This window comes from Sapajus apella, unplaced genomic scaffold (assembly GCF_009761245.1).
Source record: "Sapajus apella isolate SASKATOON/1434 unplaced genomic scaffold, GSC_monkey_1.0 scaffold165, whole genome shotgun sequence".
Taxonomy (NCBI): Eukaryota; Metazoa; Chordata; class Mammalia; order Primates; family Cebidae; genus Sapajus; species Sapajus apella.
Window position 1 is genome coordinate 1,950,111 of NW_022437105.1, and position 25,842 is coordinate 1,975,952.

Here is a 25,842-nt window from a genome sequence, read left to right on the forward strand (position 1 = left end):
TTTTAAATTATCAGAAAAATGTATCGCATAAGTGCTATGGATTAAAGGTAACCCCAAGTGTATTTGTTAAAACCCTAAACCCCTATGTGATCACATTTGGAGGTGTGGCTTTTGAAAGGTAATTAGATTTAGATGGGGACATGACAGAGTGGTCTCCAGGATGGGATTAGGGCCCTTATAGGAAGAGGACATGTAAGGACATAGGAGAAGATAGCCATCTGCAAGCCAGGAGGAGAGCCCACACCAGGAACAGGCAGGCACCTTCATCTCGGACTTGCAGCCTCCAGAGGCTTGATAAATAATTCCTGTTGTTTAGGCCACCCAGTATTTGGAATTTTGCTATGGCGGCCTGAGCCGAATGAGTGAGCTGTGCCAGCTATGAATTCTCTTAGTTTTCTTTCATCATAGATTATTTTGCCTTTGTTCCTAAAGTATATTTTATGTGCATGGAATTCTGACTTGACAGTTCTCATAGCACTTTAAAAATGCTGTTTCACCATTTTCTGGCTGCATTTGTTTCTAATGAGAAACTGGAATTCACACCAAATGAAGAAATATGCCTCTAGTGTGCTACCTATTCCAGTGACCTACCTATATTGAGAATTGCACTCACATATATGTTGAACATAAAAAATGGTGACCAAAAAATTTCAAGAAAATTCAATGTACACAGTTCACTTACATTTGGCTCCTAAAGGAATCATGCATACTTAAGAAATCTCATTAATTTCCTGGGCAACATACAGGGAGTGCTCAAGTCTTTGAAACAAATGAAAGCCAGGAAGATATCATAGGCAATAGGAAGTTCCAAAAGAGAAGTAGATTTGATGAGTAGATTTGAATTGGTAGAAATCTTGGGTACATGACTGGATACAGAGAAAAAATTAGAGGAAAAAAAAACAAAAATTCCATCATTTTGTTGTTGGTGGTGGTGGGGGCTGGTGGGAGGGATGTTCAAAATTGCAAAAAAGTCACTTATTGTCATGTACATCCAAATGGTGGCAAACTGGCAATACTGTTAAATAAAAGTTGCTTAATTTAACCTTTAGAATTGCTTTAATAAATCTTGAAATAACTTATTGGCTGCATGGTAGTTATGTTCTATAACGCATTGTTTTCTTTGAAAAACAAAAACACAGGTGTCCATTTCTAAACATTTTTCAAATGGTAACACCACTGTGTTCAGAGAGGAGCACCAATATCAGCCACAGCAGAGGCTGAGGATGGCAGAGTGGCATGTTTACTTAATCATAAACTAGCAAAATTTTAGAATAACTTTTCCTATTTTCCATAAGAAAATGTTTCAATGTTCTTAAATTTAATTCTTGCCAGTTAAATTGAATAAGAAAAAAAAGTTTAGAAAATAAAACTGTCTCTCAGATCAACTGTAATTTTTTTCCAAATAAACTTTATGATTCTCTTCAATTTTTGGAATGTCCTCATACGTTATTTTTATACCCTCAGGCCGCTATAGCAAAATACTATAAGCTCAGTAGCTTATAAACAACACACATTCATTTCTGAAAGCTGGGAAGTCCAAGGTCAAGGTGCCAGTCAATTTGGTGTTTGATGAGGATGGAATCTCTGGTTCACAGACAGTGCCTTCTCCCTGTGTACTCAGGTGGTGGAAGAGATGAGGGAGCTCTCTGGAGGCTCTTTTATAAGGGACTAATTCCATCCATGTGGGTTCCTCAAGATCTAATCACCTCCCAAAGACCTCATCTCCTCTAATACCATCATCCTGGGATGAAGGTTTCCACATGGGAATTTGGAGGGAACACATACACCCATATTCTGTTTTTAGAGAAGCCTTATAGACCAGTGACAAAGTGAACTGTCTGTAAGGCTTAAAATATTTTCAAGTCATAACCCCCAGTACCTATGAATGTGATCTTACTTGGAAATAAGATTTTTGCAGATGTAATTAACTTAAGGGTATTCAGATCAGCTTGGATTTAGGGTGGGCTATAAATCCACTATCAGTGTTGTCTTGGTCTGTTTTGTGCTGCTATAACACAATACCTCAAACTGGGTAATATACAAAGAATAGAAATGTATGTTCTTACAGTCTTGGTGGCTGGAAAGTCCAAGGTCAAAGAGCCAAAATCTGGCAAGGCCTCCCTTCTGCATAATCAAACAGCAGAAGGCGAAAGGGCCTAGAGGCAAGAGGGGACACACTCGACCTTTGTAAGGACCCCCCTTCTCATGGTAATTGCATTCATCCTTGCAGGAGGGCCAGCCCTCAAGGCCTAATCACCTCTTAAGGGTCCCGTCTCTGAATACAATACAATTTACAATGGCAAGTAAATTTCAACACAAGCTCTAGAGGAGACATTCAAACCTAGCTAGTGTTTCCCAAGAGAAAGAACAGGGAGACCAGTGACACACAGAGGAGGAAAGGCCACTTGGAGACAGAGGCAGAGGCTAGTGTGATGCAGCCACACACCAGGGAATCCCAGGGACTGTGGCAGCCACAGAGGCCAGGGAAGCGTGGAAGTTTCCTCCCTCAGACCCAGCAGAAGGGGCCAGCCCTGCTGACGCTTCCATCTCACACTTCTGGCCTCCAGAGCTGGCAGAAAATAAATGTTTTTTTTAATTCTTTTCCTGGTTAGGATTTTAAAATGCTGGTTACTGCCAGTGCTCATTTAACTGAAGCAAATCTGACTGATTTTCAATGTGAAAATAAAATATAAAAACTGTTCTTGAAGTTATTTCCAAACAGAACCAACATCAGAATCATCTGAATTATCAGAATCATCTATTTCAGAAAACTGAGATTCATTAAATGAATCTTAGCCAATAACTATTCAGGAAAGATATAAACATGACACATAGAAATGCTACATTTTTGATCCAAGATGGCCGATTAGGAGCAGCTCAGGATTGCAGCTCACAGCGAAAGTGCAGAGGGTGAGTGGATGCCGCATTTCCGGATGGATTTTTATTGCCCATGGACCAGGAGATTCCCAGGTGGAGGAGTCCAATGGGTTGCCAGCGCAGCTGTTTTGGCCAGCATGGCTGTGTTGGCCGGCGCCCTGGCACAGAGGTTCTCTGTACAAAATACACGGGTCTGGGTGCCGTTTTAGCTGGCGATTGGAGCTCCTGGGAGACAGAGTTGCCCATTCAACTGATATAAAAGGGGAATGAAATGGGGAGCCAGGCCAGGAGATTTCTGGGCAAAAAAGCACCACGAATCTCAGCGCGGCTGTTTCGGCCCCTGCAGTGGGTTGTCACATGGGAAATCACACAGATTCCGGCGCCTTTTTAACAGGCAACTGGAACACCTGGGAGACAGACTCGACCGTTCAACTTAAAAAAAAAAAAAAAAATGCTCTGAGGCAGGGACACCGGTGATCAGGCTTGGCTGCTCCCACCCCCACACAAAAAACAGCAATCCAAAATGCTCTGGATTGAGAGTTTCACAATAAGCACAGCTGAACCCAGGACGGTCCAGCTCTGTGGGAGAGGGAGTCTGCCATTACCAAGGCAGTCCACCATTATGGAGGTAGTCTGCCATTGCTGAGGCAGCCCGCCATTGCCGAGGCAGCCCGCCATTGCCAAGGCAGCCTGCCATTACAGAGAGAGTCCGCCATTATAGAGGTGGGCCACCATTGCCAACACAGTTCTAACTATACCCATATAAACAGGACTTCAGGGAAGTTCACATGGCAGCTGCGTGGAGCCCACAGCAGCTTAGCAAAGCCTCTGCAGCAGACAGTGACTAGGCTGCCTCCTCACTGGGCAGGGCAGCCCTGAAAAAAGCCAGCAGCACAACAGAAACTCATAATTAAAGCCCTAACTCCATGGGACCGAGCACCTGGGAAAGAAAAAGGCAGGGGCGGTTATGAGTACTGCTGCAGCAGACTTAAATGTACCTGCCCAGTAGTTCTGAATGAACGAGGGAGCTCACAGCTCAGCACCTGAGCTCCCATAAAGGACAGACTGTTTCCCCAAGAAGCTCTCTGACTGCCATATATCCAAAGAGTCACTTCATAAAGGAGACCTGAGACTGACGTCTGGTGGGTATCCTTCTGGGACAAAGATAGCAGAAGAAGAAACTGGCAGCAACCATTACATTCTGCATCCTCTGCAGGTGATCCCCAGGCAAGCAGGGCCTGGAGAGGACCTCAGCAGTGCTACAGCAGAGGTGCCTGACTGTTAGAAGGAAAACTAAGAAACAGAAAGAGATAACTTCATGATCAACAAACTGGACATCCACTCAGAGACCCAATCTGAAAGTTAACAACTACAAAGACAACAGGTGGATAAATCCACAAAGATAGAAAGAAACCAGCGCAAAAAGGATGAAAACACCCGAAACCAAAATGCCTCTCCTTCTATAAGGGATCACAGCTCCTCACCAGCAAGGGAACAAGACTGGATGGAGAATGAGTGTGATGAACTGACAGAATCAGGCTTCAGAAGGTGGGTAATAAGAAATTTCTCGGAGCTAAAAGAATATGTTCTAACCCAATGCAAAGAAACTAAGAACGATGAAAAAAGATTTGATGAAATGCTAATGAGAATAAACAACTTAGGAATATAAGTGAATTGACGGAGCTGAAAAACACAACACAAGAAATTCGTGAAGCACACACAAGTTTCAACAGCCAAAATGACCAAGCAGAAGAAAGGATATAAGAAGTTGAAGTTCAACTCAATGAAATAAAACGAGAAGGCAAGATTACAGAAAAATTGGTAAAAAGGAATGAACAAAGTCTCCAAGAAAAATAGGACTATGTGAAAAGACCTGATCTACATTTAATAGGTGTACCTGAATATGACGGAGAAAATGAATCCAAGCTGGAAAATACTTTTCAGGATATTATCCAGGAAAAATTCCCCAACCTAGCAAGGCAGGCCAATATTCAAGTCCAGGAAATACAGAGAACACCACAAAGATATTCCTCAAGAAGAGCAACCCGAAGGCACGTAATCGTCAGATTCACCAGGGTTGAAATGAAGGAGAAAATACTAAGGGCAGCCAGAGAGAAAGGTCGGGTTACCCACAAAGGGAAGCCCATCAGACTCACAGCAGATCTCTCAGCAGAAACCCTACAAGCCAGAAGAGAGTGGGGGCCAATATTCAACATCCTTAAAGAAAAGAACTTTCAACCCAGAATCTCCTATCCAACCAAACTAAGCTTCATAAGTGAAGGAAAACTAAAATCCTTTGCGAACAAGGAAGTACTCAGAGATTTCATCACCACTGGACCTGCTTTACAAGAGCTCCCAAAAGAGGCACTAAACATATAAAGGAATAACCAGTACCAGCCACTCCAAAAACATACTAAAAGGTAAAGAGCATCAACACAATCAAGAATCTGCATCAACTAAAGAACAAAACAGTCAGCTAGCATCAAAATGGCAGTATCAAATTCACACATAACAATATTATCCCTAAATGTAAATGGACTAAATGCCCCAATCAAAAGACACAGACTGGCAAATTGGATAAAAAGCCAAAACCCATCAGTGTGCTGTATCCAGGAAACCCATCTCACATGCAAGGATACTCAAAGGCTCAAAATAAAGGGATGCAGGAAGATATACCAAGCAAATGGAGAGCAAAAAAAAGCAGGAGTTGCAATTCTCATCTCTGATAAAATAGGTTTTAAAGCAACAAAGATCAAAAGAGAAAAAGAAGGACATTACATAATGGTAAAGGATCAATGCAACAAGAAAACAGGAAGAGCTAACAATTCTAAATACATATGCACCCAATACAGGAGCACCCAGATACATAAAGCAAGTTCTTAATGACTTACAAAGAGACTTAGCCTCCCACACAATCATAGTAGGAAACCTTGACACCCCATTGTCAATATTAGATCAACAGGACAGAAAATTAACAAGGACTTGAACTCAGACCTGGACCAAGGAAACCTAATAGACATTTACAGAACTCTCCACCCCAAATCCACAGAATATACATTCTTCGCAGCACCACATCGCACATACTCTAAAATTGACCACATAATTGGGAGTAAATCACTCCTCAGCAAATGCAAAAGAACGGAAATCATAACAAACAGTCTCTCAGACCACAGTGCAATCAAGTTAGAACTCAGAATTCAGAAACTAACTCAGAACCACACAGCTTCATGGAAACTGAACAACTGGCTCTTGAATGTTGACTGGATAAACAATGAAATGAAGGCAGAAATAAAGATGTTCTTCGAAACCAACATGAATGAAAAAACAATGTAACAGAATCTCTGAGACACCTTTAAAGCAGTGTCTAGAGGGAAATTTATAGCAATAAATGCCCACATGAGAAGTGAGGAAAGATCTAAAATCGACACCCTATCATCAAAATTGAAAGAGCTCGAGGAGCAAGATCAAAAAATCTCAAAACCTAGCAGAAGACAAGAAATAACTAAGATCAGAGCAGAACTGAAGGAGATAGAGACACAAAAAACCCTTCAAAAAATCAATAAATCCAGGAGCTGGTTTTTTGAAAAGATCAACAAAATAGACCACTAGCCAGATTAATAAAAAAGAAAAGAGAGAAGAATCAAATTGATGCAATAAAAAAATGATAAAGGGGATATCACCACAGATTCCACAGAAATACAAACCATCATCAGAGATTATTAGAAACAACTCTATGCACATAAACCAGTAAACCTGAAAGAAATAGATAAATTCTTGGTCACTTGCATCCTCCCAAGGCTATATCAGGAAGAAGTCAAAACCCTGAATAGAACAATAACAAAGTCTGAAGTTGAGGCAGCAATTAAGAGCCTGCCACCCAAAAAAAGCCCAGGTCCAGATGGGTTCACAGCTGAATTCTACCAGACATACAAAGAGGAGCTGGTACCATTCCTTCTGAAACTATTCCAAATAATCCAAAAAGAGGGTATCCTTCCCAAATCATTTTATGAGAACAACATCATCCTGATACCAAAACATGGCAGCGACTCATCAAGAAAAGAAAACTTCAGGCCAATATCCATGATGAACATAGATCCAAAAATCTTCAATAAAATACTGGCAAACTGACTGCAACAGCACATCAAAAAGCTTATCCATCATGATCAAGCAGGCTTCATCCCGGGGATGCAAGGCTGGTTCAACATACGCAAGTCTATAAACGTAATACACTACTTAAACAGAACCAAAGACAAAAACCACATGATTATCTCAATTGATGAAGGCCTTTGACAAAATTCAACAGCCCTTTATGCTAAAAACCCTCAATAAACTAGGTATTGGCGGAACATACCTGAAAATAATAAAAGCTATTTATGACAAACCAACAGCCAATATCACACTGAATGGGCAAAAACTGGAAGCATTCCCTTTGAAATCTGGCACTAGACAAGGATGCCCTCTCTCACCACTCCTATTCAATATAGTATTGGAAGTTCAATCCAGAGCAATCAGGCAAGAAAAAGAAATAAAGGGTATTCAAATAGGAAAGTAGGAAGTCAGATTGTCTCTGTTTGCAGACGACATGATTATATATCTAGATGACCCCATCATCTCAGCCCAATATCTCCTGAAACTGATGAGCAACTTCAGCAAAGTCTCAGGATACAAAATCAATGTACAAAAATCATAAGCATTGCTATATGCCAATAACAGACTTAAAGAGAGCCACATCAAGAACTAACTGACATTCACAATTGCTACAAAGGGAATAAAATACCTAGGAATACAACTAACAAAGGATATAAAAGACCTCTTCAAAGAGAACTACAAACCACTGCTCAACGAAATAAGAGAGGACACAAACAGATGGAAAAGCATTCCATGCTTGTGGTTAGGAAGAATCAGTATCGTTAAAATGGCCATACTGCCCAAAGTAATTTACAGATTCTACGCTATCCCCATCAAGCTACCAATCACCTTCTTCACAGAACTGGAAAAAGCACCTTAAACTTCATATGGAACGAAAAGAGAGTCCACATAGCCAACTCAATTCTAAGCAAAAAGAACAAAGTGGGACACATCACGCTTCCAGACTTCAAAATATACCACAAGGCTACAGTAATCAAAACAGCATGGTACTGGTACCAAAACAGACATATAGACCAATGGAACAGAACAGAGGCCTTGGAGGCAACACCACACATCTACAACCATCTGATCTTTGACAAACCTGAAAAAAACAAGCAATGGGGAAAGGATTCCCTGTTTAATAAATGGTGTTGAGAAAACTGGCTAGCCATGTACGGAAAGCAGAAACTGGACCCCTTCCTGACACCTTACACTAAAATTAACTCCAGATGGATTAAAGACTTAAACATAAGACCTAACACCATAAAAACCCTAGAAGAAAATCTAGGCAAAACCATTCAGGACATAGGCGTAGGCAAGGACTTCATGACCAAAACACCAAAAGCATTGGCAACAAAAGCCAAAATAGACAAATGGGACCTAATCAAACTCCACAGCTTCTGCATGGCAAAAGAAACAGTCATAAGAGTGAATGGGCAACCAACAGAATGGGAAAAAATGTTTGCAATCTACCCATCTGACAAAGGGCTGATATCCAGAATCTACAAAGAACTAAAACAGATCTACAAGAAAAAAACAAGCAAGCCCATTCAAAAGTGGGTGAAGGATATGAACACACACTTTACAAAAGAAGACATACATGAGGCCAACAAACATATGAAAAAATGCTTATCATCACTGGTCATTAGAGAAATGCAAATCAAAACTACATTGAGATACCATCTCATGCCAGTTAGAATGGCGATCATTAAAAAATCTGGAGAAAACAGATGCTGGAGAGGATGTGGAAAAATAGGAACACTTTTATACTGCTGGTGGGAGTGTAAATTAGTTCAACCATTGTGGAAGACAGTGTGGCGATTCCTTTAGGACCTAGACATAGAAATTCCATTTGACCCAGCAATCCCATTACTTGGTATATATCCAAAGGATTATAAATTGTTCTACTATAAGGACACATGCACACGAATGTTCATTGCAGCACTGTTTACAATAGCAAAGACCTGGAACCAACCCAAATGCCCATCGACGATAGACTGGATAGGGAAAATGTGGCACATATACACCATGGAATATTATGCAGCCATCAAAAACGATGAGTTCATGTTTGGATGACTCTGGAAACCACCATTCTCAGCAAACAGATACAAGAACAGAAAATCAAACACTGCATGTTCTCACTCATAGGTGGGTGTTGAACGATAAGAACACATGGACACAGGGAGGGGAGCACCACACACTGGGGTCTGCTGGGCGTAATAAGGGAGGGACAGTCGGGGGTGGGGAGCTGGGGAGAGATAGCGTGGGGAGAAATGCCAGATATAGGTGATGGGGAGGAAGGCAGCAAATCACACTGCCATGTGTGTACCTATGCAACAATCTTGCATGTTCTTCACATGTACCCCAAAACCTAAAATGCAATTAAAAAAAGAAAAGAAATGCTACATTTTCTAGAATTTTGCATTTTCAGCAATCAAGAATTACTATATTTTGTAAATGATAATACCACTACTAAAAACAGAATGCTATAGACAGAATGGCGTCTTTGTTTCCAAAGTCATGGAAACAAAAGACAGTTAATGGCACAGTTACCAGTGCCATGAAAAAATAATAATAAAAGCAAGGTATTTTGTGGTGACATGATTTTGAGGTGAATGCTGCAGCTGCAAGGCCACCAGTGAGTATTCCTGGGGCAAACGTGAAAAGGGTTAAGCTTCCAAGTTTGTAGTAGTTTGTGGCATCCCTAGGAAGTTAATACAGGCCTTTTAAAATGTATTATGGACAAATGGATGTGCATTAGTACCTGCTCCAAATCCACTATGAGGCGTATGCGCATAATGTGTAACGTGGGAGGAGAGTAGGGAGCAATTTCATTAATATAAGCACATTGTTTCCTAAGGATCTAACTTAGGAAAGGATCACACCATTGAATACACAGGATCTGGTGTTTCACTAATTAATATTATCATCTTTTAATAAAAAGAAACTACAACATGTAGCACAATGTCTTTCAAATAGTGGGCACTCAACAAGTATCTGTGAAATGATTAATAATGAATTCATGAGTGACTACTATTTATCATGCTTCAATAAAAACATCTTTCATATCTTACGCATTATTAAAATGCTATTATGTATAAGTCTTAAAATATTGACCAACAGTCAATCTTAAAGTAGGCTTCTATCCTAATATGTAACAATACTAAACAGTCTAGACATTAACAAAGTCTAGAATCTCTGCATTTATAGACTCTCAAATAGCACATACGTGTCTGTCCTCGGCCCCACAAGCCGCGAATCGTCCACAAGGACTGTAAGCTATTCCACATGGATAACCGCGGTTTGGATGCCCTTCAAAGTGGCGCTCACACCTATGGGGAGGAAAGAAACACCAAGAGAAATTTTCGTCACAAAAAGGCAAAAATGAATAATGAAAGAATATTTTATATGTGAAAATTATTAAATGGTTAATGTGTCTCTCTAGAGATATTTAAAAATAATTCAAACACTATTCAAAATCACAAATCCCAAAGATGACAAAACAATAAATAAACTTTTATATATGATAAATATTAAATGTAATCATATTCTGGAAATTTTTTAAATATCAGAACAAACCTAACAAATCTTGTAAAATAGTAAATTATTTAGATAAATTATTGCAAGATCTTTGGGAGGCAAAGCATTCTATGAAGGGTGGTTAGGTTTCACAGCTATTTAAAAAGCATGAAATGAAATTTGTTTACTGTAAAAAAATGTCAAGGAATTCTTATTAATTATGGAGAGAATCTCCAACACCTTTTGGGGATGACCAGAGCCTTCCTAAGACGCCTCCATAAGCCTTGACCAGCACAGGGCTGGGGACCACAAAGATGCCCTGCAGGGTCCCTGCTCAAGGTGCCCTGAGTGGCGGCAAAGTCACACAGCACACAGGTAACTATACAAAATACAAATACAATACGACACAAATATAATACAATACAAATGCAAATACAAAATACAAATACAATACAAATGCAAATGCAAATACAAAATACAAATATAATACCAATGCAAATACAAAATACAAACACAAAATACAAATACAAAGGATGTGCTTTTGTATTTGTTTTAGTGATTAAAGTGATGAAAGAGCAGAGCAAAGACACTCTGCTAATTGTATCCCTGTGAATAGGTATATGTGCATGCACATACACATAAAAATCCATATCAGCTTGTTATATTGTTATGTATATTATCTATGTAGTGATCATAATTATCAGGAAATATATACTTTTTTGCTTAAACAGAATTTTATTTGTATATAAAATAATTTACGTTTCATATAAATATATAAAGTTAACAATATATGTGACAAACAATCTGTAAATAAAGCATATGACTGTTGATAACAATGTAACTGCCTAAACTATCTAATTTTGGAATGCTAGAAGCCTGTTCACATAAAGATATGTAACCTTTACATATCTAGTAATGGCTTTTACTGACATAAAATTGGCTGTAAAATAAAATAGCACTGGCAGAAACAGTAATCAATTAGTTCTACATAAGCAATTTCATAACAATTTCACTTTTTAGAATAAATATATGTTTTTATTCCCTTAAAAAAGTAATTTCTGTTGACCACCTACAAGGAATACACTGATTGAATACTTTATATTTACAGGAATGATTTATATTTTCAAAACAATCTTAGGAAAATAAATTAAGATAGTTTAGCTAAATATTTTTTATTAACTTGTTTTCCATATGGTATCTGTAGTTCTAGATGTCACAGTAGAGGCTCACCCTAAGTCTTCTGGATCTTAAAACGCTTCTGTCCAAATCCTCTGAAGATTACAAGTCGAAATCTTTAAATATTCATTATCCAAATTTCAATGAAAAGAAGCCCTGTGCAGTAAAGCAGTGTCCACTTCAGTATACAATACAGCAATGGAGCTGCACAACCACAGAGCTGTCTCTGAGCAGGGCTGATCTGGCTCCACGTGTGCAGCAGTTCAGCTGAAAACACATCCCCACAACCACATCTATCATCTAGAATCATATTGAATGCAGCTACTGCCTTAAAACACTTGTTTGAAGAACAAAGCTATTTAAGCATGAAATGGTTCTACACAGTTGTGATAAAAATGCCATGTCTATGTAATATCTTAATTTGTGTGTCAAGTTCAGTATTTTATTTATTGACTACCCATTATGTCCTATGTAGTATAAATTCTACAAAGAATTTAGAGAGAATATAAATTCTTTGTAGAATTTACATTCTACAAAGAATATAAATTCTTTTTGAATTTATACTACAAGAATTCTACAGTCACCCAGGCTGCAGTACCATGGCATGATCCCAGTTCACTGCAACCTCCGCCTCTGGGGTTCAAGTGACTCTCCTGCCTCAGCCTCCAGAGCAGCTGAGATTACCACACCCAGCAAATTTTTGTATTCATAGTAGAGATGGGGTCTCATCATGTTGGCCAGGCTGGTCTCAAACTCCTGACTTCAGATTATCCACCGGTCTTGGCCTCCCAAAGTGCTAGGATTACAGGTGTGAGCCACTGTACCCAGTCAAGATAATTTTTTTTTTTTTTTGAGATGGAGTCTTGCTGTGTCACCCAGGCTGGAGTGCACTGTCACAACAGCCAAGATAATTCTGTCTAGAAAAATTCTGTAGATGGTAATATAGGGCAGTAGAAAATAACCTGAACTATACTGTACTACTGAGAAGACTAAATCTTTGTAAAAATGTCATAAACATTTGTCATATATTTTCTTTCTTTTACATTATTTTTAAAATTTTCACATTCTTCTTTTACTATTTAAAAAAAAACACAAAGAAAAAAATCATCAAAGCACTCATAATCCTTCCATTCAATGACAACCATGGAAAGTAATGTGGCACATGTACTGTGGCACATGTACTGCACATTTTCTCTGCATATGCAAAGGTCTTTTTTTCTTTTAACAAAGCAGAGGTGCATATCCTGCTATGTCTACCCCAATATACACCATGAACATTTCCCTCACAATCATGTGTTTCTTGTCTAATGAGCTCAGCGAAGAGGCCATAGAAAGCAATGGCCAAGACCAGGTGACCCAGAGCCAGGCTTAACCCTGACCCTAGCCCAGCCACTTCTCACCAAAGGAGCAACTCTAGTGAGTTGCTCACCTCTGTGCTGCATTTTCCCCATTCCTGAAATGGGCTTAAATAAGTTCACAAAGTAAATTTCTTCTTACAGCAACTGGCACATTAATAAGTGCTCTAGAAGTGTAATTGAACTGGGTTCAAGAGAAATTTTAAAATTTTTGAAATAAATGAAGGTGATAACACAACATAGTAAAGCCTGCGGGATACAGTAAAAGTAGTGTTAAGAGGGAAAAGTAGTGTTAAGTAGTGTTAAGTTTATGCCATTAAACACCTATATCAAAAAAAAAAAAAAAAAAAAAAAAACTAGGAAGGTCACAAATTAACAACCTAATGTTGTACCTCAAGGAACAAGAAAAGCATGACAAAACCAAACCCAAAGTTAGGAACAGAAAAGAAATTAAAAAGAAAGATCAGAGCAGAACTAAATGAAATAGAGACCAACAAAACAATTTAAAGGATCAACAAAAGGAAAAGCTGGTTATTTGAGGAGAAAAACAAAATTGATAAACCACTCATAGACTAACAAAGGAAACATGAGCTCTAAATAAACAATTTAGAAGTGAAAAAAAAAAAGGCATTACAACCACAGGAATGCAAAATATCATCAGAGACTATTATTAAAAAACTACTCACTCACAAAATAGAAAATCTATAGGAAATGGATAAGTTCTTTGAAACACAAAGCTCCCCAATATTGAACCAGGTAGAAATAGAAAACCTGAACAGACCAATAATGAGTACAAAGACTGAATCAGGAAAAAAAAAAAAAAAGTGTTCCAACAAAGAAAAGCCCATGACCAGATAAATTCATAGACAAATTCCACCAAACATATAAAGAAGAACTAATATCAATCTTGAAACTGTTCCAAAACATCAAGAAAAAGGGAATTCTCCCTAATTCATTCTATAAGGTCAATATCACTCAGTTACTAAAACCAGAAAAAACAAAGAAATAAAACTACAGACCAAGATCCCTGATGAACATAAAAACAATTTTCAACAAAATACTAGCAAACACCAATAGCACATCAAGAAGATAATACACATGACCAAGTGGGTTTTATACCAGGGATGCAAGGATGGTTCAACATATAAAAATCAATAAATGTGATACATCACATAAACTGAATCATGAACAAAAAACATATGATTATCTCAATAGATGCAGAAAAAAAGCACTTAAAATTCAGCATCTCTTCACGATAAAAATCCTCAATTAAAACTAAGTATTGAAGAAACATATGGGCCGGGCGCAGTGGCTCAAGCCTGTAATCCCAGCACTGTGGGAGGCCGAGGCGGGTGGATCACGAGGTCAAGAGATCGAGACCATCCTGGTCAACATGGTGAAACCCCGTCTCTACTAAAAATACAAAAAATTAGCTGGGCATGGTGGCGCGTGCCTGTAATCCCAGCGACTCAGGAGGCTGGGGCAGGAGAATTGCCTGAACCCAGGAGGCGGAGGCTGCGGTGAGCCGAGATCGCGCCATTGCACTCCAGTCTGGGTAACAAGAGCGAAACTCCGTCTCAAAAAAAAAAAAAAAAAAAAGAAAGAAACATATGTAAAAATAATAAAGCCATAATACAACAATCCAACAGCCAAGGTTATACTGAATGGGGAAAAGTTGAAAGTCTTTCCTCTAAGAACTGGAACAAGAGAAGGATGCCCACTATCACCAGAAGTCCTAACCAGAGCAATTAGGCAAAAAAAAAAAAAAAAAAAGGTGGTTTTGTTTGTTTGTTTGTTTTAAAGAAGCAACCAAATTCGTAAAGAGGGTATCGAATTATCCCTATTCACTGATAATAAAATCTTATAGCTAGAAAAATCTGAAGACCACCAAAAACACTATTAGATTTGATAAATAAATTCAGTAAAATTTCAGGACACAAAATCAATGTGTAAAAATCAGTAGCATTTCTATACATCAATAATGATTTAGGTGAGAATCAGACATTAGTCCTATTTACAATAGCTACAAAAACAATGAAATACCTAGAAATATAATTAACCAAGGAGGTAAAATATCTCTACTGGGAAAACTACGAAACATCAATGAAAGAAACTACACTTAACACAAACAAATAGAAAAAGTTCCCATGCTGATGGATCAGAAGAATTAATATCATTAAAATGACCATACTGCCCAAAGCAATCTATAGATACAATGCAATGCCTATCAAAATACCAATGTCATTTTTCACACACACAAAAAAAAACCCTAAACTTCATAAGGAACCTAAAAGGAGCCCAAATGGCCAAAGTAATCTTAAATAAAAAGAACAAAGCTGGAGGCATCACATTCCCTGACTTCAAATTATACTGCAAATTACAGTAACCAAAACAATATGGTACTGGTATAAAAATAGACATATAGACCAATGGAACAGAATCTAGAACTCAGAAATAAAGCTACATATTTACAGTCAACTAATATTTGACAGTTGACAAAATCTACAATGGGGAAAGGACACCCTTTTTAATAAATAGTGTGAATAATTGGATCGCTACATGCAAAGGAATGAAATTGGATCCCTCTTATCTCTCCATATACAAAAACTCAAGATGGATTAAAGACTTAAGTGTAAAACCTGAAACTATAAAAATACTAGAAGAAAATCTAAAAAAAAAAAAAAAAAAACTTCCAGACATTGGCCTAGGCAAAGAATTCATGACTAAGAACTCAAAGCCAGAGGCAACATAAACAAAAACAGACAAATGTGACACTTCATTAAACTACAAGTATTCTGCACAGCAAAAGAAATAATCAACAGAGTTAACGGAAAACCTGCAGAATGGGGGAAAACATTTGCAAACTATTCATTTTACAGGGGACTAATACCCAAAATTTACAAGGAACTCAAAGGACTCAGCAAAAAATACCACAAATAATACCATTAAAAAGTGGGCAAAGGACATGAATAGATATTTTTACTTTAAGTTCCAGGATACATGTGCAGGATGTGCAGTTTGTTATATAGGTAAACATGTGCCCTGGTGGTTTGCTGCACAGATCAGCCCATCAACTAGGTATTAAGCCCCACAAGCATTAGCTATTTAACCTGATGCTCTTCCTCTCCCTGCCCCACTGACAGGCCCCAGTGTGTGTTGTTCTCCTCCCTGGGTCTTCGTGTTCTCATTGTTCAGCTCCCACTTATAAGTGGGCACATGCAGTGTTTGGTTTTTCATTCCTGCATTTGTTTGCTGAGGATAATGGCTTCCAGCCCCATCCATATCCCTATAAAGGACATGATCTCATTCCTTTTGATGGCTGCATAGTATTCAATGGTGTATATGTACCACATTTTCTTTATTCAGTCTATCATTGATGGGCATCTGAGTTGATTGCATGTGTTTGCTATCATGAATAGCGCTGAAATGAACATATGCACACATGTATCTTTACAGTAGAATAATTTATATTCCTTTGGGTATATACCCAGTATTAGGATTGCTGGATCAAATGATATTTCTGGTTCTAGGTCTTTGAGGAATCGCCACATTGTCTTCCACAAGAGTTGAATTAATGACATTCCCACTGACAGTGTAAAAGTGTTTTAAAAGAGGATATATAAATGGCCAGCAAGCATATGAAAAAATGCTCAACATCACTTATCATCAGAGAAATGCGAATTAAAACCACAATGAGATTTCATCTTACACCAGTCAGAATGCCTATTACTGAAAAGACAAAAAGTAACAGACGCTTGCAAGGATGCAGAGAAAAGGGAAAGTTTATACAATGTTGAAGTGAATGTAAATTAGTACAACTTCTATGCAAAACAGTGTGAAGATCTCTCAAAGAACTAAAAATATAACTACCAATCATTCCAGAAAGCCCACCACTGGGTATCTACCTGAAGAAAAAGAAATCATTATTTCAAAAAGACAATGCACTCGTATGTTTATTGCAGCACTATTTACAATACCAAAGACATGTAATCAATCTAAATGCCCGTTAACAGATGACTGAATAAAGAAAATGTAGTATATTTGTGTGTGTGTACAGACACACACACACATATAATGTAATATTATTCAGTCATGAAAAAAGTGAAATCATGTCTTTTGCAGCACACTGATGGAAGTAGAGGGCATTATCCTAAGTGAAACAACTCATAAACAGAACAACAAATAACACATGTTCCCACTTATGTGTGGGTGCTAAATAATGTATACACATGAACACAGAGTAAGAAACAATAGACATTGGAGACTCAGAATGGTAGAGGGTGGGAGGGAGATGGAGGAAAAAAAATTACTTCATGGGTACAGTGCACATTATTTGGGTGATGGATACCTTAAAAGCTCTGACTTCACCACTACAAATCTGACCATGTAACAAAATTACACTTGTACCTCCTAAATGTATAAAAATAAAAAATACACAAATAAGCAATTGGCTGTTTGCTAAGTACTAAGAATGTGTCAGGAGTTAACTATACAGTCATGCATCACTTAATGCCGGGGATACATTCTGAGAAATATGTGGTTAGGCAATTTTGTCCCTGTGTGAACATCGCAGAGTATACTTACACATGCCTATATGGTGTAGCATATTACGCGACTAAGCTGTGTTGTGTAGCCTATTGCTTCCAGGCTACAAACATGTATAACTTGCAACTGTACTAAGCAACTGTAACACAATGGTAAGTATTTCAATATCTAAGCAAAGAAAAGGCACAGTAAAAATATAAAAGATAAAAATGATATCTCCATACTGTTTTCCATGGAACTAAAAATAGATAAAAGTATATCTAGCACACAATCCAGCAATCTCACTACTGGGTATCTACCCAAAGGAAAATAAGTCATTATATCAAAAAGATACTGTGTGTGCATGTTTATTGCAGTACAGTTCACCATTGCAAAGATATGAAAGCAACCTAAATGCCCATCAACCAATGTATTAGTCCATTTTCATGCTGCTAATAAAGACATCCCCTAGAATGGGCAATTTACACAAGAAAGAGGTTTAATTGGACTTATAGTTCCACGTGGCTGGGAAAGCCTCACAATCATGGCTGAAGGCAAGGAGGGGCAAGTCATGTCTCACACGAATGGCAGCAGGCAAAGACACAATGAGGAAGGCACAAAAGCAGAAACCCCTGATAAAACAATCATATCTCATGAGACTTATTGACTATCATGAGATCAGTATGGGGGAAACTGCCCACATTATTCAATTATCTCCCACCAGGCCCCTCACACAATACATGGGAATTATGGGAGTACAATTCATGATTAGATTTGGGTGGGGACACAAAGTGAAACCATATCATTCCACTCCTGGCCCCTCTAAATCTCATGTCCTCACGTTTCAAAACTAACCATGCCTTCCCAACAGTCCCCTAAAGTCTTAACTCATTTCAGCATTAACCCAAAAGTCCACAGCCCAGTGTCTCATCTGAGACAAGCCAAGTCCCTTCAGCCTATAAGCCTTACAGTTTCATGTGGCTGGAGAGGCCTCACAATCATCAAAAGCAAGCTAGTTACTTCCTAGATACAATGGGGTACAGGTATTGGATAAATAGAGCCATCCCAAATAGGAAGCATTGGCCAAAACAAAGGGGCTACAGGCCCCATGCAAGTCTGAAATCCAATGTGGTGTTCAAATCTTAAAGCTCCAAAATGATCTCCTTTGACACCAAGTCTCACATCTCACCAAGTCTCAGTGTGACATCCAGGTCACACTGATACAAGAGGTGGGTTCCCATGGTCATGGGCAGCTCTGTCCCTGTGGCTTTGCAGGATACAGCCTACCTCCCAGCTGCTTTCACAGGCTGGTGTTATCTGCAGCTTTTCCAGGCTCAAACTGCAAGCTGTAGGTGGATCTACAATTCTGGGGTCTAGAGGATGGAGGCCCTCTTCTCAACTCCACTAGGCAGTGCCCCAGTAGGGACTCAGACCCCACGTTTCCCTTCTGCACTGCCCTAGCAGAGGATCTCCAAGGGGTCCTTGCCCCTGGAAAAACTTCCACCTTGGCATCCAGGTGTTTCCATACATCTTCTGAAATCTAGACAGAAGTTCCCAAACTTCAATTCTTGACTTCTGTGCATCCGCAGGCTCAGCATCATGTAGAAGCTACCAAGGCTTGAGGCTTGCACCATCTTAAACCATGGCATGAGCTCTACATTGGCCCCTTTCAGCCATGGCTGGAGCAGCTGGGACGCAGAGCACCAAGTCCCTAGACTGCACATAGCAGAGGGACCCTGGGCCCAACCCATGAAACCACGTTTTCCTCCTAGGTCTCTGGGCCTGTGATGAGAGGGGCTGCAGTGAAGACCTCTGACGTGTGCTAAAGACATTTTCCCCATTGTCTTGGCAATTAACATCTGGCTCCTCATTACTTACACAAATTTCTGCAGCCAGCTTGAATTTCTCCTCAGAAAATGGGATTTTCTTTTCTATCACATTGTCAGGCTGTAAATTTTCCAAACATTTATGCTCTGTTTCCCTTTTAAAACTGAATGCCTTTAACAGCACCCAAATCACCTCTTGAATGCTTTGCTGCTTATAAATTTCTTCCACCAGGGACCCTAAATCACATCTCTCAAGTTCAAAGTTCCACAAATCTCTAGGGCAGAGGGAAAATGCCACCAGTCTCTTTGCTAAAACATAACAAAAGTTACATTTGCTCCAGTTCCTAAAAAGTTCCTCATCTCCGTCTGAGACCACCTCAGCTTGGACCTTATTGTCCATATCACTATCAGCATTTTGGGCAAAGCCATTCAACAAGTCTCTAGGAACTTCCAAACTTTCCCACATTTTCCTGTCCTCTGAGCCCTACAAACTGTTCCAACCTCTGCCTGTTATCCAGTTCCAAAGTCACTTCCACATTTTTGGGAATTTTCTCAGCTGCACCCCACTCTACTGGTACCAATTTGCTGTATTAGTCTGCTTTTATGCTGCTGATAAAGACACACCCAAGACTGGGCAATTTACAAAAGAAAGAGGTTTAACTGGACTTCTAGTTCCATGTGGCTGGGGAAGCCTCACAATCATCATGGAAGGCAAGGAGGAGCAAGGGCCATCTTACATGGATGGCAGCAGGCAAAGACATAATGAGAAGGTACAAAAGCAGAAATCCCTGATAAAACCATCAGATCTCATGAGACTTATTCACTACCACCACAACAGGATGGGGAAACCGCCCCCATGATTTGATTGTCTCCCACTGTCCCTCCCCCAACACATATGATTCAAGATGAGATTCGGGTGGGCACACGGCCAAACCATATCAACCAATGAGTGAAAAAAGAAAACGTGGTATATATACACCATGAAATACTACTCAGCCATAAAAAAGAACAAAATAATGTATTTTGTAGCAACTTGGGAGAAGCTGGAGGCCACTATTTTAAGTGAATTAACTCAGAAATGAAAATCCTAATACTTTTTTCTAAAATATATGCTTTAAGTTCTGGGGTACATGTGCAGAATGTGCAGGTTTGTTACATAGGTATATACATGCCATGGTGGTTTGCTGCATCCATTACCCCATCATCTATATTAGGTATTTCTCCTAATGCTATCCCTCCCCTATCTCCCACCCACTGCTACCTCCCCTAACCCCTATTCCCCCGACAGGCCCCAGTGTGTGATGTTCCCCTCCTTATCTCCATGTGTTCTCATTGTTCAACACCCACTTATAAGTGAGATCATGTGGTGTTTGGAAAAACCTAATACTTTGTGTTCTTACTTCTAAGTGGGAGCTAAGCTGAGAGTACATGAAGGAGACTCACAAGGGGAGGGTGGGAGGTGGGTGAGGGGTAAAAAATGACATGTTGGCTACAATGTATAGACTCAGGTGGCAGATGCACTAAAATCTTAGACTTCACTACTATACAATTCATTCACGTAACCAAAAGCCACTTGTACCACAAAAGCTACTGAAATTAAAAAATAAATAAATAAAATAAAAGATTAAAAAGGGTGCACCTGTATAGGGTCCTTGCCATGACTGGAGCTCGCAAGGCTGGAGGCTACCCTGAGCAGGTCACTGAGCAAGAGGTGAGTGAATGTGAAGATCCAGGGCATGACCGTCACTGCTGCAGACTTTATAAACACTAGACACTTGGGCTACACCAAATTTATTTTTAAATATTTTTATTTGCTCAATAACAAACATTAGTTTACTGTAACTTTTTTACTTTATATACTTTTTAAAAACTTGATGCTAATGTCACGTAGCTCAAAACACAAATGCATTGTCCAGCTGTACAAAAATATTTTATTTCTTTATATTCTTACTCTACATGCTTTCTTCTATTTTGAACTTTTTCTTACTTTTTAAACTTTTTGTTAAAAACTAAGACATAAAAACACACTGTAGCCTAGGCCTGCATGGAGTCAGGGTCATCAACATCACCGTCTTCCCCCTCCATATCTTGTCCTACTGGAAAATCTTCAGGGGCAGTGACACGCACAGAGCCGTAATCTCCTGTGATAACAATGTCTTGGCTGGGCATGGTGGCTCACACCTGTAATCCCAGCAATTTGGGAGGCCAAAGCAGGTGGATCACTTGAGGTCAGGAGTTCAAGACAAACCTAGGCAACATGGTGAAAATCTGTCTCTACTAAAAATACAAAAATTAGCCAGGCATGGTGGTACATGTCTGTAGTCCCAGCTACTTGGGAGGTTGAGGCAGGAGAATGGCTTGAACCCTGGAGGCAGAGGTTGCAGTGAGCCGAGACTGCACCATTGTACTCCAGCTTGGGTGACAGAGTGAGACTCCATCTCAAACAAACAAAAACAAAAAATTAGCTGGGCATGGTGGCACTCGCCTATAAACCAGCTACTCAGGAGGCTGAGGCAAGAGAATCACTTGAACCTAGGGGTGGGGTGGTGGGGAGTGGAGGTTGCAGTGAGCCAAGATCATGCCACTGCACTCCAGCCTGGATGACACAGCAAGATGCTATCTTAAAAAAAAAAAAAAAAAAAAAAAAAAGTCTTCTGGACACCTCCTGCAGGAACTGCCTGAGGCTGCTTTACAGTTAACTTTTTTTATAAGTAGAAGAAATTTAGTCTAAAATCATGATAAAAAGTAGTAAGTCAAATAACAAACAAAAAGAATTTTTCAGCTCCATCATAACCTTACGCCACCAGCAATGTGATATGGCCAGGCGTTGATCAAGATGTCATCATGTGCAACACAACTGCTCATACAGATTCTCATCACTAATTTGAAATCATGATTGTCAATAAACCTGCCCTTAAGTTTTATTATTGCATTCAACAATAAACAATAAACATTGTTATATCATGAATTTCTAAATATGTCGATAATTACATGTCAATATAACTGGTTTCCTTCATAATCCTATATATTTCATTTTATGCATTTAAAAGTCTTCTTAAAAAGTGTCCAGAGGCGTTTATTGCCAAATTTTCAATGGTACAATGACAGTAACAAGGTTAAGAATTCTTATCCTAAAAGATTTGTAAATATTTTCCTGATAAAACTAAGGTGGTTTCTAACTTTCATAAAAGGCATTCTCAAAGTCTACCAAAGCATCTAAAATATGCATGATGTGAAATGAGAAGTAATTTACTTAATGATAGTATAACTAAGGAAAGGCTCTCCCAACTGTGACCCGAGAAGTAGGAAAAGTAGAGTCAGGTACCGCTGGTCCTGCGTTACAGGGGTGCTCGGCGCCTGGTGGGTGGCACCCAATGGAGATGGGAACACGCTTGGGAGAGAGAGCAGTCATCACACCATAAGGTAACTGTGGTTTAGGAGCTTCCAACCAATGCCTCCGTCAACATCACTGACGTTCAGGAGAGGCCTGGGATTACTCTCCTAAGCCACATGTAGCAGAGAGACCAACTAGTGCTTCACCATTCCAAAGGTAGAGCTACCTTTTCTGTGCATAAATCACTCTTAGATTAGTCAGTGTGCACAGAATAACCACAACCTCATCACATTCGGAAAAGAGAGCCAATTGCACTTACAGCTCTTGAGCTCCCCACCCCTGCAATGCAGGGCGCACAACAGCCTTACCTCAGGGTTCTCAGGTCCCACAGTCTCATCCCATCGCCAATGGCCGCGGTCAGGAAAAGGTTATAAGCCTGAGGCTGTTGGGTCGTAAATGATGAACCCTATAATTGCAAGGGGGAAATCAAGATGCATTTTCAAAGGTTGAGTTAATAAGCATTATGCTAATGATACCTCATAATTGCTGATTCTCAAGTAAGATATTAACACAATTTTTTCTTATTTATAACAATTTCAGAATTGGACTGCAAAAACTTGTACATAAAATAGTTAATAAGAGTATATTTTGACCTAGAGAATTACTGATGTATGTTCTCTTTATGTGTAATGCCACTGAGAGGTAAGAAGTACAAAATAGTCAAAGACCAAGACAGTAACATGCCAAAATTTATGTTTAGAATATAGACCATAAGCCACGTTCAGTAAATCATCTGAAACATGCCCCTCAACAAGGCACTTAAAGTGAAGGTGACTTATTAATCTACCAATTATCAACCCCTAAGACACACTGAGCAGGCTCCTGCGATGGTGAGGCAGGTGAGCTGCCTCCGGGCCTCAAGTCCCAGCCCTGTCTCTGACTTGCTCCCCTTTCCCTGTGCTGCTATCCAAACTAAGTGGAACTGACTCCATCTACAGAACCATTTGGCACAAAACATTACCTAAAAACATTGTGATACATAATGATTTCCATCCTCTTAGGTCAAGAATATTCAAAATATTAAGACAAATTTCATGAAGGATATCCAAACCATTTATGCTTAAGATGTGCCTAGACGTCATCCTTCATTTGCAAACAGAAAATAAAAGCTTACTAAGTTCAATAATAACAAATTAATAATAATTCAAGGCCGGGTGCAGTGGCTCACACCTGTAATCCCGGCACTTTGGGAAGCTGAGGTGGGCAGATCACCTGAAGTCAGGAGTTTGAGACCATCCTGGCCAACATGGTGAAACCCCATCTCTATAAAAATACAAAAAATTAGCCAGATGTAGTGGTGCATGCCTGTAATCCCGACTACTCGGGACGCTGAGGCAGGACAATTGCTTCAACCCGGGAGGCAAAGGTTGCCGTGAACCAAGATCACGCCACTGCACTCCAGCTTGGACAAAAGAGTGAGACTCTGTCTCAAAAAAAAAAAAAAAAAAAAGCTGTAATACATATTTTAAAATAATAATAATTGACACATAATTCAGCAGGCATTTAACAAATATTTACAGATCATCTACTGAATGCTGGTGTTATATGAGATACTCAGCATAAAAAAAAGAAAACGTAGACTTAGTCTAACGAAGACAGAGAAGACGGTGGCACTGACAACACCTTCCACAGTGGCTATCATACGGAGGCTAAAGAGTAAAAACCTGAACAGAACAGAAATAATATGCAATGGCCAAACCTTTCAAGAGTAAAGGTAAACTTTTAAAAAATGTGTTCAATCCAGTAGAGGGTGAGAAAGAAGAAATAAAGAACCAAAAAGAAAATTCATGACAAGTAGAAAGCAAAGAAATAAAATGCCTAAGAGAAAGCACAAATGATATTGAATATATGAATAATCATAATTTCAAACAGACTAAACTCAACAATATTAGGCTGGATTTCATTATTATCATTATTGTTATTGTTTCACTTTTATTTTAGGTTCAGGGATCCATGTGCAGGTTTGTTATATAGGTAAACTTGTGTCACCGGGGTTTGTTGTACAGATTATGTCACCACCCAGATACTAAGCCTGGTACCAATAACTATTTTTCCTGCTCCTTTCCCTGCTCCCATCCCCCAGCCTCAAGCAGACCTCAGTGTCTGTTGTTCCCTTCTTTGGTTCATAAGTTCTCATCATTTAGCTCAAAATAGCATAGTATTGATAATAAAGCCACATACCTACAACCATCTGATCTTCAACAGGGCTGACAGAAACAAGCAATGGGGAATGGACTCCCTGTTCAATAAATGGTGCTGGGATAACTGGCTAACCTTGTATAGAAGATTGAAATTGGACCCCTTCCCTACACCATACACAAAAATCAACTCAAGATGGATTAAAGACTTAAATGTAAAAACCAAAAACTATAAAAACCCTGGAAGACAACCTAGGCAATACCATCCTGGACATAGGAACTGGCAAAGATTTCATGACAAAGACATCAAAAGCAATCGCAACAAAAGCAAAAATTGACAAGTGGGATCTAATTAAACTTTAGGGCTTCTGCACAGCAAAAGAAAGTATAAACAGGGTAAATAGACAACCTACAGAATGGGAGAAAATATTTCCAAATTATGCATCTAACAAAGGTCTAATATTCAGCATCTATACGAAACTTAGGCTAGGTTTTAAGAAAAATGCTGAAAACTTAATTTTTAAAAAGTTGAAAGGTGGGGATCAAACAGCACACGTGAGCTACAAAGAGGTAAGATTATGTAAGCACTAGAGAAAAACAGGTACAAGGTAAAGAAACCCTCATGAGAAACAGTTTCTTCAAGAAAATGATAAAAGAAATAACTGCACATGAAAATATAAGACTGACTTAAATATGCCTGATAATGTGTCCTTCAAATAAATAAAGCAAAAGTCAACAGACTTACACAAAGAAACTGATAAGATTACAACCACAGTGACAGATTTTAACACAGCTCTCAGTAATTAAAAAAATCAAACAACAATAGAAAGCCTTGAACAATTTAAACACAATTAACACGTGTGAGTCAAAGAATATCTGTGCAAACATGTACCCAATCGTCAGCA

The 25,842-nt window shown here is 39.0% G+C and overlaps 1 protein-coding gene across 1 annotated transcript in view; it reads right to left on the minus strand.

The window, feature by feature from the left end:
- WDR27 (WD repeat domain 27) overlaps positions 1–25,842 on the minus strand; it is a 266,107-nt gene that overhangs the window by 148,540 nt on the left and 91,725 nt on the right. Inside the window, 2 exon segments of the mRNA XM_032267079.1 lie at positions 10,235–10,337; positions 23,108–23,205. Of these exon segments, the coding sequence (XP_032122970.1) occupies positions 10,235–10,337; positions 23,108–23,205 (201 nt within the window).